Source organism: Ctenopharyngodon idella, chromosome 7 (assembly GCF_019924925.1).
Source record: "Ctenopharyngodon idella isolate HZGC_01 chromosome 7, HZGC01, whole genome shotgun sequence".
Lineage (NCBI taxonomy): Eukaryota > Metazoa > Chordata > Actinopteri > Cypriniformes > Xenocyprididae > Ctenopharyngodon > Ctenopharyngodon idella.
The window spans coordinates 8,929,924-8,943,174 of record NC_067226.1 but is presented as its reverse complement, the minus strand read 5'-3'; the positions used below and the strand labels follow the sequence as shown (position 1 = coordinate 8,943,174).

The 13,251-nt window shown below is 37.0% G+C and overlaps 1 protein-coding gene across 2 annotated transcripts in view; it reads left to right on the top strand.

Moving 5' to 3' along the window:
• map2k5 (mitogen-activated protein kinase kinase 5) overlaps positions 1-13,251 on the top strand; it is a 67,635-nt gene that overhangs the window by 7,210 nt on the left and 47,174 nt on the right. Inside the window, exons 4-8 of one of the 2 annotated variants that reach the window (XM_051899696.1) lie at positions 651-720; positions 1,143-1,183; positions 2,363-2,430; positions 3,308-3,356; positions 7,005-7,069. In XM_051899696.1, the coding sequence (XP_051755656.1) occupies positions 651-720; positions 1,143-1,183; positions 2,363-2,430; positions 3,308-3,356; positions 7,005-7,069 (293 nt within the window). Of the gene's footprint in view, positions 1-650; positions 721-1,142; positions 1,184-2,362; positions 2,431-3,304; positions 3,357-7,004; positions 7,070-13,251 lie in introns of both variants that reach the window. The other variant, XM_051899695.1, reaches the window with a different exon arrangement.

Sequence of the window (13,251 nt, the reverse complement as noted above, 5' to 3'; positions counted from 1 at the left end):
ATTTGTAAGTCACTAGTTTCTGTAGTTTTAAAATTTAAATATTGAATATTATAAAATATGAGAGTCCATGTCATAAATTAATTATATGTAACTACAAGTACAGCACCAAATAAACTTGAAATCTAGAATGTTTTAAGTTAAATTTCTTTATTAATGGTGTAGATTAATTAAAGAAAAAATAATAATAATTACACAAAAAGCTTGCCATGACATTAATAATATCATTAATAATATAATAAAAGGTTTATAAATGCCAGACTCCATTTCAGCCTATTATGCAGTGTAATTAATTAATAGGCAGCCGTTACTGGCAGATTGCTTTTACGTCAGGCTGAAATGAGAAAACTCAGTGATTGGGCTGCGTCTGGCAGGCCATTACAACGGATGAATTGATACAGTGGGTGACTGGTGTTTTAAAAAGATTACCTGAGCACTAGGGTGCCCGATTCATTTAGGATCTTTTCTTTTCCTCCCAACACTGCAAGTGGCTCTGAGAGAAGGGGAATGTTTTTTTGACATAAGATTGCTTTTATGTACTTCTTTTTTTTCTGAAATACTTTCACTGAGCGTAATATTGATTCTGTGTGTACTATTCTGAAAAAAGGAACCGGACTGTTTTTAAGAGTTTTGTTTCACTTTATTCTCTGCAGTACTGCAACACAGTGGTGGAGCAACGCATCAATGGACTGTTACCTGAGCCTTTACAGATATTTCCACGAGGTGTGTATAGTGTGTGTTAGTGTGTGTTGGCCCAAATTACAGTTTAACACCGCAACAGTAAATGTGCCCGAGGCCCACCTAGAGCCTAGATCACAGTTTAAAACCCTATACTCAGCACTGCCCTGCTCACGTGTGTTTGTGTGTGAGCGTTTTCTGTTAGCAAATCCCACATTACTTCATGCTCACTGGCTTCTGTGAGAGGAATAAATATCAGTTTGGTGAAGCAAATTCTTTCTGAATACAAACACATTCACATAGGCATTATTTTTTATGATATAAGCTCCCTAAGCTGTATTTCAATATGTCTGTCTTTTAATGTTGCAGATAGACTAAGTCTGACATTTTAAACATTTAAAATATTCTGCTCATGTTCTTTTTCTCTGGCCTCACGTGATCTACAATCTAGTCAATTTTCTTTTCAGCCGGTAAGACCCCAGGGATCCGCAACATACACGGCCTGAAGGTATGTGTCTCAATGATTGTTTCAGCAGAATTGGGCATGGATCGGTTATGCTGCGTACACTTATTGAAATGTCAATTGAAGTCAAGACTCTCTCTTTCTATCTGTCTCTCATTTTCTACAACCTCAATGTTTTTCATTGTATTTTTTTATCTTCTGATTTGATAAACCGTTCAATCATTTGGGGTTGGTAAGATTTTTTTAATGTTTTTTGAAATAAGTGTCTTAATATGCTCACCAGGACTGCATTTATTTGATCAAAACCGTACAAACATTAATAGCCTATTGGAACTATTATTGCAATTTAAAATACCAGTTTTGTATTTTAATATATTCGAAAATGTAATTTATTCCTGTGATGTCAAAGCTGAATTTTCAGCATCATTACTCCAGTCTTCAGTGTCACATGATCCTTCAGAAATCATTCTAATGTAATGATTTGGTGCTCAGGTAGCATTTCTTATGAAAGTTGAAAACATTTGTGCTACTTAATGGAAACCAGGATTTTTTTTTTTCAGGATTCCTTTAAAAAATAGAAAGTTGAAATGAACAACATTTATTTTAAATCTTTTGCAACATTATAAGCATCTTTACTGTCAATTTTGATTAATTTCATGCTGAATAAAAATTATTACTTTTTTTTTTTTTTTTTTTTGGCTTACCTAGATAGTATGATTGCTCGTTTTTTGTTCTTGTTTTGGTTTAATTCCAAATTAATTGGCTTGAAAAGGTTAAAAAAAAAAACCCTGATAAACTGATCTAAATGAGGTCTTCATAGACACTAATTAAGAAGAGAATCACTGCTTTACTGCACTACACTGTACGACCTACAGACCTCAATTAATCTACTTATTTATCTAGTGGCTCTCTTTGAGCTTTTTTCCTTCATTCTCCCACTGCAATCTGTTAGCGCGGCTCTGACAATAAGCAGCTTCGTGAATCCTTTTTAATGACAAATAAAGGACGTGATGTTGATTTATTTTTTTTTTTTTAACCCAAGGATGTTCCCAGAGTTATATTTAATTTTGCCTGATAGATGAAGTGACCCCTTTCCTCAAGCCTCTCTTTATTTCTCTCTGTCTCCCCCCAAAAGCCAATTAACCTTGCGGCCAAACCAGGCAGTTTGCTGTTGAATCACAGGTTAATTAGCACAGGGTTCTGATTGTCTTTGTTTGCCCGCAGGTGAACACGCGGCCCGAATCCTCGAGTGGCAGGGGCTCCTCTGCGTCTGATTCCCGGTCCAACGATAGGTAATGCAATTCTATATATAATCCCTCATGTTTTCTACATTGCTTGTTAAACAGCTTATGGTTATCAACTATGTTTGTAATGAGAGGAATCCGCTATCCATCATGCTTAAGAACACCACTTACCTGTGGTAAAATCACTGTAACTTGCGGCCTCTTGTGGCTTGTTGACTAAATAATGTTTTTTGAGTTAGGACTACCTTTTTAGGTGGATCAGCATCTGGTTACACACTACTGTTAAAAAGTTTGTGGTCAGTAAGTGTTAAGTGAGTGTAAGAAAAAAAAGAAAAAAGTAATTAATATATTTATTAAGCAAGGACACATTAAATTGATCAAAGGTGAAAACAAAGACATTTATAATGTCACAAAATGTTTCTGTTTCTGTTTTTTACGAAATATTATTTTGCTTCGCTTCAGCTTTGATAAAGAGACATCCACTCTTGCATTGCGTGTTTGTGACTTTGGGGGCGAAGCGATGAAGGGTTGGGTTGATTTCAAATATCAATATTGTTTCTTAGAAATCACTCGCTGCACATTTAAAGGTGATGTTGATTCATTTTAATTATAAAGGTCTCAATAATGTAATTCCCTTTAAGAAGAGAAATGCTAACAGGAGCCTTCAAGTCTTCATTCAAACATTGTCAGTTTTAATTGGATCTGGTCTGAGAGAATGAAACAGACCTGCAGTCTGAAGGCCAGTGTGTGTATTCAGCAGTGATGCAGGGAGCAAATCATACCAGCCAAATGAGTCTCATCTTACATTTCTAATGTGAAGTAACTGCTCTGTCTAAACAATTTACTCATCATGTCAGATTTTTGCAGAGCCTTCAGTTGAGTCTTCTAGTACACAGTTTAATACTTTGTATTTTTGCTTCAGCAGTTTAAAGAAGTCTTCAGCTGAGCTTAAGAAGATTTTGACAAACGGACAGGTATAGTAGCCGTCCCTCCATAACACACACTTTTACTTCTGCATACCTTTTAATAGGCACACATAATGCAGAGTATTCCCACTTCATTTGGATCTGATTATCTTGTTTGTGATGCTGTTACCACTGAACCAGTGATGCTTCATAGCACTTATCCCGTTTAATTTGTCACTGTAGAAGATTCTCTATGTGAATGTGTGAAAGCATCCACTGATTGCTCCTAACGGCCTGTTCACTGACCCCTTCTCTTTGGTATGGTTGAGATCTTTATCTTGAGTGATCAGAGCTGTGTCTTTTTGCTTCCCACCCCTCCTCCCTTTCCCTGTCACCTTTTCTCCCCCCTCCGCAGGCCCCTAGCAGGACAGTCTGTCAACTAAAGTGTGTCAGATAGACAATTAAGACAGTCACATCCCCTGTGACACCAGTAACATGCACAGTTAATAGAGCACTAGCATCCTCCCCACACACACACACACACACTGTCTCTCTCTCTCTCTCTCTCTCTCTCTCTCTCTCTCACGCACGCGCACACACACACACACACACACACACACAATGTCTCTCTCTCAAACTTAAGCCTAATCAAATGTCCTGCATGGGACCCCTGTAGTTGGGGTGAGGCCTGTCAGCAGAGCTTTGGCTTCACATCAGCTCCAGTTCACAAGAGGAAACACTTCCCCTATAACACATACAAATACTGACACCTAACAAGTCACATTAGCAATTACAAACAAATGACTTATTAAATGGATTGTTCAGCTATATAGTAATGATATTATTATTATTATTATTATTATTATTTTATTAAGTACATGTAGTTAATTAATATTACTAATATCTTAAATGTATAATTACACAGTAACATGGACACCTTAAAATAAAGTGTAACCCTAATTTCTAATAGGCTACATCTCATGCCAAGTCTTCATTGTTAGTTCCAAATTGTAGTTTTAAAGCTGGAAACGGAGGCTTGAGCCACTGATATGCAGACTAATGCAGTTATTTGAGAGAGAGAGAGAGAGAGAGAGAGAGATATTAAGCTTGTGTGAATTACCTGAGTCTGTGTGTCTCTCAACAGCGTTCGGCAGTAGAGTCTCTACTAATAGTGAAGTTTAATTGCTTCAAAAACAGCAACATTACCACCTCGCTACTGAGACATTTTGTGCTTGTTAATGTTGTGCAAGTGTGTGAGAAAGTGGGGGAAGAGAGTGTGCTTTCCTTAGATAATAAAACATAATTAAGTGGGGAAAACAAGGAAATAGTCATTTTTATCCTATTGTTATATTTGTTTGCTTGGTCAGTTTCATTGTGGGTTTTGTTTTTTTGCTGTTGAAGGCTGTAAAAACCATTGAAATGACTGAAATAATTTGGCAAAGCAATGTAGATCTACTTCAGCTGTGCATTTACTGAAAAATAATTGCACACTTTAGAAAGTTCATCAACCAATCAGATTCAAGCACAGCCCTCGTGGCTTTTATATAATTCATTGAGAGCTCTGATTGAAAAGTAAACATGAGTTGTTCTGAATTGTGGTTCTGATGTCAGTGATTGAGTGGGAGTTAATTTGTTGACTGGATGAATCAGTTCAAAGCTGGATCTGAAAATAATCCTCTGTGTCTGGAATAAGCAACTGCATTTACAGGTCAGGTCAGAAGATTACTAGAGTGACCTTCCACAGCGATGCATTATGCTACCAAGCTGACCAATCACAGATCTTGTGGTCTGCATTGTCGTAGTTATGTTTTTGGGGAGGTGGGTGTCAGGGTACGGCAAAGGGTACACAACTATGCGTAGGCTACGCCATACCTACTGCGTACACTTGACACAGAAGTAAAAATTGAGCTTTAGAGCAGTTGGCAACAATCTGCAACTGTTTACACTTGTAATTTATGCGCATATACCCAGTGTGCAGGAATGGTCATGTGACATGCGTTTTCTGTCATGTAGTGTGGATGGAATTCTTTTCTGAAACGCAGTGGAAACACCAGTATAGACGAGGAATGTTTTAATTTTAAATCTCTGTGCTAAAATGAAAACACACTAGTGTGGACATAGCCTCAGAGATTCTCTGGCCCTGAGGAATCTGCAGCAGGTCATTACAGACCCCTTGTGTTACGAAAACCCTTAAAGGGTTAGTTCACCCAAAAATGAAAATTCTGTCATTAATTACTCACCCTCATGTCATTCCACACCGGTAAGACCTTTGTTCATCTTCGCAACACAAATTAAGATATTTTTGATAAAATCCGATGGCTCAGTGAGGCCTCCATTGCCAGCAAGATAATTAACACTTTCAAATGCCCAGAAAGCTACTAAAGACATATTAAAACAGTTCATGTGACTACAGTGTTTCAACCTTAATGATATGAAGCGACGAGAATACTTTTTGTGCGCCAAAAAAAATAAAGTAACGACTTTATTCAACAATATCTAGTGATGGGCGATTTCAAAACACTGCTTTATGAAGCTTCGAAGCTTTACAAATCTTTTGTTTTGAATCAGTGGTTCGGAGCGTGTATCAAACTGCCAAAGTCATGTGAACTATTGAAATTTCTAAATGTTTCGAAACACTTATGACGTAACAAAGCCTCGTTTACTGAATTCACTTGACTTTGGCAGTTTGATACATGCTCCGAAGCTTCATGAAGCAGTGTTTTGAAATTGCCCAGCACTAGATATTGTTAAATAAAGTTATTTTGTTTTTTTGGCCCACAAAAAGTATTCTCGTCACTTCATAACATTAAGGTTGAACCACTGTAGTCACATGACCTGTTTTAAAGTGTTTGAAAGTGTTAATTATCTTTCTGTAAGTTTTCTTAATTGTTTCAATTGGGCACAGATATGTAGTCTAACTCATAGGCTGAAAACCTGAAGCTCTGAGAGTTAACTCTAGATCCCACAGCATGTATTTTATTGTTATATTCAAAGAAATCAAGAGGTTGAAATAAAGATGGAGGGCATTCTGATGTGCATAAAACTGACTGCTTGTTAAAACATACTGGTCCCTCTGGCCTCTTGGTGTCAGAAGGGCCTGTATTGTATTACCATTTTGACAGCTTTTATCAAAGTCGAACATGACAGCACAGGCAAACAAATGATCATTAAACTTCCTATCACTCTACTTGCTGCTGTTGTCTTTTTATATATTAGACAGGAAATGTTGTATTGATCCTCCTTTTTGTTCCGCTACTGAACTTCCAATGACCTTACAGTGGGATTTCTTCTGGGAGTTTTTTTAGGACTTTACTAGGTTTTTTTCCCACTTGTGATGCTGTTACAAATGTGACAACACTTTTATTTATGTCTCTGCCTCACGTTCTCTTTTCTGTCTTCTTCTCTTTCTTTCTCTCAATTAATTAATCAGCTCACTTTACATTTTACACAATTAATGAACAAAAGAGAAGAAATAAAGCTGCTGTAGTGGCCATCTCATGAAGACACGAGTCTATGAATGCATGCATACACATACCCACACAAAGAAATGCACAGAAACACCTGGTTCCACACACACACACGGACATGCGTAATAACACTCTTTTGAAGATGCTTTAGATTTAGATTAAGTAGGATTAAAGAATTTTGCTTTCTTTGGATAAAAACAGTATCTAGAGGAAAATTTCTTTCTGTTTTTTTTTTCCTTTGTTTGTTTAGATAAATGAACATGACCTCCAGTACCAGGAGCAACTTGGCCATGGAAATGGTGGAACAGTTTACAAGTGAGTGCTGCTCTCATGTTTTAGGATTTAATTAGACCAATTGTGGTCAGCCTCTTCAAACCCAAAAGGACGATGCTGATTTAGCACTTGTGATGTTGAAGTGACTCTTTTTGACCCTTCTAAAGCTCCCTTCTGTGCCCAAACTATATACCAAGCCTAAAGTATATAGTGACAGGACAGGACTGGACAAGGCCATGGTCTTACACAATTCATTTCATTTCAGTTTGTGTGCTTTTGTGGATAATCCATACTCTCATCATATTCTTCTCTTACTGGAGGAGCACCTCTGGGTTGTTGGAAATTGTTCGACCATTTTAAAAAAGCCAATACTGCAACCCAAACAAGAATGCAGTCTGACAAGCTCAGCACTAAATGTGTTTGCCTAGAATTATTTTTTCCCCCTCAAACAATAGAAACTGCTGAATTTTGCATTCATCTCTTAATTCAAACCATTTTCCCTGTTTTTTTTCTTTTTTCTTTTAAGTGATGGATATGAAATACAGCTGTTCTGAACATAGATTCCTTTTACGTCTGTATGGAACATGCATTAAAAATCAATGCAAACTTTGATGTCACATCGCAAAAAAAGGGGTGTATAATGTGTTCTAAAAGATTGTAAGACCAGGAATGCTTGTTTTTATTTATTTATTTTTGGTCCCTGCATATTCATGATCTTTAAAGAAGGGAAACATTCACTGTTATTGTGTTTCCTGCTCAGACTGACAGCTGCAGTGCAGTACAGGTAGCGGCAGGTGAAATGTAATGTAATATAATCTCTGATGTGGCTCGTAGGGAAATTTAGGCCAGTCTCTCATCCATCTCCACAGTTGTCCTCGATCACCTCTACTGTGCTCGCTCACGTACACACACTCTCCTTTATGCAAAACACACACCTTTGTGACCGTCAGACTGCATACAGGATGGCGCCAAGGGTATTCACTTAAATTGCTTTTCTTAAGAATAAATAAATATTTTTTTCTGTAAGGCTTTCACCTAACCTGCACCCCTTGATGTTGTGTTACTGTGTTTATAACCCTGTTTATAACCCTGTGTTATCGAAAAGATAAACCAAATATTCTTACATTTATAGGCTAAAAATTCTGAAAAATTATTTGCATAGATCCAAGAATATACAAAAATACTGATGTGGGAAAAAGCCACTTTCTAAATTTCTCTTTAATTGGTTTTGTGCTCTCTGCAACCAATAATTCACCACTCAAAACACATTATTGGCAGTACAAACCAAGTGAGCGCATTATTAATGTAATCCTGGCCATATTATCTTTCATCATGTATAGTTTTGTTCAAGGCTTTGGGGATGAGGGATTGTCAACTTGTCCATGCCACACTTCCAAAATACTGTAGTGTTTTATTGTTTTAAATTGTATAAAGCTAAGTCTAGCGCATGAAGTGGTGGTATGTATATTGTCTAATACTCTACTCCAGTAACCATCCTCAAGCTCTGTCAAGTTCCTCTTCCCAGGTGCAGATAGTTTTGATGTTGTGAGAATTATCCTTTGACAAGCTCAATAAGCTTTTAACTCTTTTTAGTATCGAACACGTCTGTTAGGAGACTGTGTATTACGACAGTCATGTTACATGATTTGACTGATTTGGATGTTATGTAGGAAGGGCGACAGCGCATCGCATTAAATCATCTTTGAGAGCAAGGGGGCAACTTGCGTACCTTGTGTATAGGGAGCACCGGCACTGGTCCTTACTGTGCATTTGAGGCCATCCTGACAGAGCGAGCTTTTCGCGGTATGTAGGGAGCAGGAAATATATCGCAAACTCTGACTCTTTCTTGAAATGTGTTCTCACCTCATGCAGAACTACAATCAAAATGCTGCATCTGTAACAGCATGAGAGGATAATATATGTGTCATAAGTTTCTCGCTAACATTTTGGAATTAGTGTTTTCAAAAATATCAGTTCTACTAAAATATCTGAAATGTTTCCAATACTCCTTTTCTGCAGTATTGATACACCAATATCAGCTGCGCATTCTTTCACTCGCTTCTCTCTGACAGTGAATTGACACACGCCTCCTCTCACTCACTCGCCTCATTCTCTCCATTTGAATAGTGCGTGTATAGTGCATAATTTTAGTAATTTGCACAGGTTTTGTGCTCACACCAAAAGCGTGCGCACCACTGATCTATATAAGTGGTGCGCTCATAAAGCTAGCGAGTATCAAATTGACTTCTTTTTGTGGCTTATTGCACTTATACTTTTGTATGTATTTGACTGTTTGTCAAAATGCCCATCTTTCTGAGTATTCAGGTAAAAACAGTCAGTTTTGGAACGTAAATAGTTGAGAGGAAACACATGTTGTGTAACAGTATATTGAATCCGTGCATGAGCTCTTAAAGTGACAGCAGCCTAATAAACCTGCTGCTGTCTATCATGTAAATCAAAGAACGAAAGACAAAGAGAACAAACTCGCTGCTCTTGACTAAATAACTTTTGTAATTTTAGTTGTAAGCATTAATCTGTATTTCATTTTAACTATGAAAACTATTCAGTGTTATTTTACATTTGATTACTTTAATTTCTGCAGTATTTCTTAAATGAAAACTGCTGTTTAATGTTTATTTCATTTGTCTCTTTATTTTATTGTTTTTTTTTTTGTGCTATCATTTGCAATTTGTTAATTTGTTCTTATTTTATTACTGACTGTTTACTTGTTTCTCTTTTTTAAAATGTAGTTCAACGATTCAAATAAAGCCTCCATGTGCTGTTTGTAAGCTATTACAACAAAATTACCCAAATTATCAAAAAAAAATAGATGTATGATATACAGTTGCAAGAAAAAGTATGTGAACCACTTGTAGAATCTGTGAAAATGTTAATAATTTTAACAAAATAAGGGAGATAATACAAAATGCATGTTATTTTTTATTTAGTACTGTCCTGAGATATTTTACATAAAAGATGTTTACATATAATCCACAAGACAAAAAAAATAGCTAAATTTATTAAAATAACCCCATTCATAAGTATGTGAACCATTGATTCTTAATACTGTGTGGTTACCTGGATGATCTACGACTGTTTTTTGTTTGTTTTGTGATGGTTGTTCATGAGTCCCTTGTTTGTCCTGAGCAGTTAAACTGAGCTCTGTTCTTCAGAAAAAATCTCCAGGTCCTGCAGATTATTCCGTTTTCCAGCATTTTTTGCATATTTGAACCCTTTACAGCAGTGACTGAATGATTTTGAGATCCATCTTTTCACATGGAAGACAACTCAAACTCAAAAAAAAGGGACTCAAACACAACTTTTAAAAAAGGTTCAAACATTTACTGATGCTTCAGAAAAAAACATGATGCATAAATAGATGGGGGGTGAAAACATTTGGAATTTGAAGATCAAGGTAAATTGTATTTTATTTGTCTTCCGGGAAACATGAAAGTATCTTCTGTTGCTTCCAAAGGGCAGTACTAAATGAAAAAAAAAAAATGATATTCAAGCGAAATAAGAAAAATTTGGACCTCTTCATCCTGTTCAAAAGTTTTCACCGCCCGACTCTTAATGCATCGTGTTTCCACTGTTGTAAAGGGTTCAAATATGCAAAAGATGGTGGAAAACTGAAGAATTTTCGGGACCTGAAGGATTTTTCTGAAGAACAGAGCTCAGTTTAACTGCTCAGAACAAACAAGGGACTCATGAACAACCATCACACAACAAAAAAACAGTCGTAGATCATCCAGGTAACCACACACAGTATTAAGAATCAATGGTTCACAAACTTGAACATTTTAATAAATAGAGCTATTTTTGTCTTGGATTATATGTAATGGATTGGATTATATGTAAACATCTTTTATGTAAAATATCTTACTCAAGACAGTACTAAATAAAAAATAACATGCATTTTGTATGATCTCTCTTATTTTGTTAAAATTTTGCACATTTTCAGATTCTGCAAGTGGTTCACATACTTTTTCTTGCAACTGTATATGTTAGATATGAGATAATAACAAATTATCTGTATGGCGGTATATATGGCAGTTTTCCCTATCGAAAATGGTATCGAATATCTATATTTTTCAAGGTATCATAATGAAGTTGGAAATTCCAGTATCGTGACAACACCAGTAGGAATACTCCTTCAGTTTTTTTATGCTTTATTTAACATCACAACAGACATAATAAATGGAATACTCAGTCAGATACACAAATGATTAAGCTATATGTTTTTACCTCACTACCGGGAAATAACCTGATACATTAATAAACGCTCCATCTTTGCTTGCAAATTAGAAAAAGATTCTAATTTTCCCTGATTATAAAACAAAGTAAATAATCAAATGAGTAAAGACACGAGTAAATAAATTAGAAAATCAACAATCAAACAAGTAAACTATTGTTTATTCCCCCTCCCTGGTGTTTCTTCTCGCGCACCTCTCTTTGTGGCTTTCTTTTCAGGTGAGGCGATCATCTGGTCATCTCAGGTTAGATGGCATAGGGAAAGAGACTGAGAGAACTGTCTGGTCCGCATTGGCCGCTGTAATCGAAACCTGTTTGTGTGGTTGTGTGCGTGTGTGTTCGTCTGCAAACGCACATGCATGGGATGGCTGTCTTCTAGAGGTCCATGAATACTGCATGACAGAGCTTTCATTACCTCGGGCTCTGGAGTGTAAATAACAAACAGAGAATAGGGACACATTTACGGGGGTCAGGACCACACGTCACTACGTCACCTCGCTCTGCTCTGACCACACGTCTGTCAGTCTTAAATCATCCCTGCATGACTACTCAGCAGGGTCAAAGTTCAAGGACTTTAGATGAACTTTGTAAATGGGCTTAGTGAGATCTATTAGTGTCCTGAAGCGACCATTCAGACGACTTCATTGGTTGGGTTGGCAAACTTGGCTTTAGTAAGCAGTAAGTAGTCATTTAGTAGATGCTTTTATCCAAAGCAACTTATAGCGTACATATTACACAGGCAATCCCTGTGGAAAGACCTTAGGTTAAGTGTCTTGCTCAAGGGCACAATACGCTAAGTGCACGATGTGGAGCTAGCAACTGGACTGCCTTCCGATGGTCAGGCCTGAGCTATACCCGTCACTACCCATTAAGCTGTACCACCTCTAACAGGTGATATTGCTTGAGTTTGACATTTCAGTTGACTTCAGAAATTACTAAAACACTTTGAGATTTAATTTTTCATACATATTAATGTAATAATATGTGTTCCCAATAAGCACATATTGGGCGTGTCACTGGGCATCTCCAAAACTTGTATGGCTCAGAATCTTCTGAAGTGTAAAGTGTACGTGCAGAGGTGAGATGGGATCGAGTGTCGTCGCCCTAAATGAGGGAAGTTAGCCGTCGCATCACTTAGAGCGACATTAATTAAAGGCTTGCCGGAGTTACGAGGTGTCTGGAGCTGTAACAAGATCAGCCATCTATTTCCCATAAATCACAAGCACTGTCTCAAACATGAACCATTACGAATTTGTTTACTGTAGACGTATGTGCACCCCATACAGAGTGTCATAATCAGTCTTTTTCTTTTTCTGTTCTTTCTTTTGTTTGTTTCTTTTGTGTTCACACACACACACACACATACAGTGCGCCTGTGTTGTTAAATCCACCCTCGTTTGGCAGCTGTCTGTTGTTATAGTATATTATCTGGTGGAATGGACCGTGTCGTGGGTTATTGTAACCCAAACCCTCTTCAGAACCTACTGCAGTAACCAGATCCACTGCTCGGAATGAGCAAGGATCATAATTAAATAATTGCGGCTTTGCCGTTAATTCGACCTGTAACAGGAGGCCTGTCTGGGAGAGCTCACGCTGAAACGGGAACGGAGCTGATAACGCTCCACAGCTCAGAATGTCTGAGGTTTCGCAGGTGACTGACTCAGTGTTGACCTCACCTGCATTTGACACTTAGGATGAGGACACCCCTCCTCTGAGCTCTTTTTTGTAGCGATTAAGACGCTGATAATCTGTAAATAAATACAAATGTTTAAAAGTGTCTTACTTAGTCATATAGATGTACGTCTCCGGTTGCTCTGACTTAAAACCTTGAACATAAAAAAAATTCAAGGATGGACATTCAGTAATTGACATTCAAGGATGGAATGTGAAACTGTGTTTAAATGCATTAGATAACAAATATATAATAGATAGCTAATTTAAATATCTAAGTGAAATTTGTTATGTATAAAGCT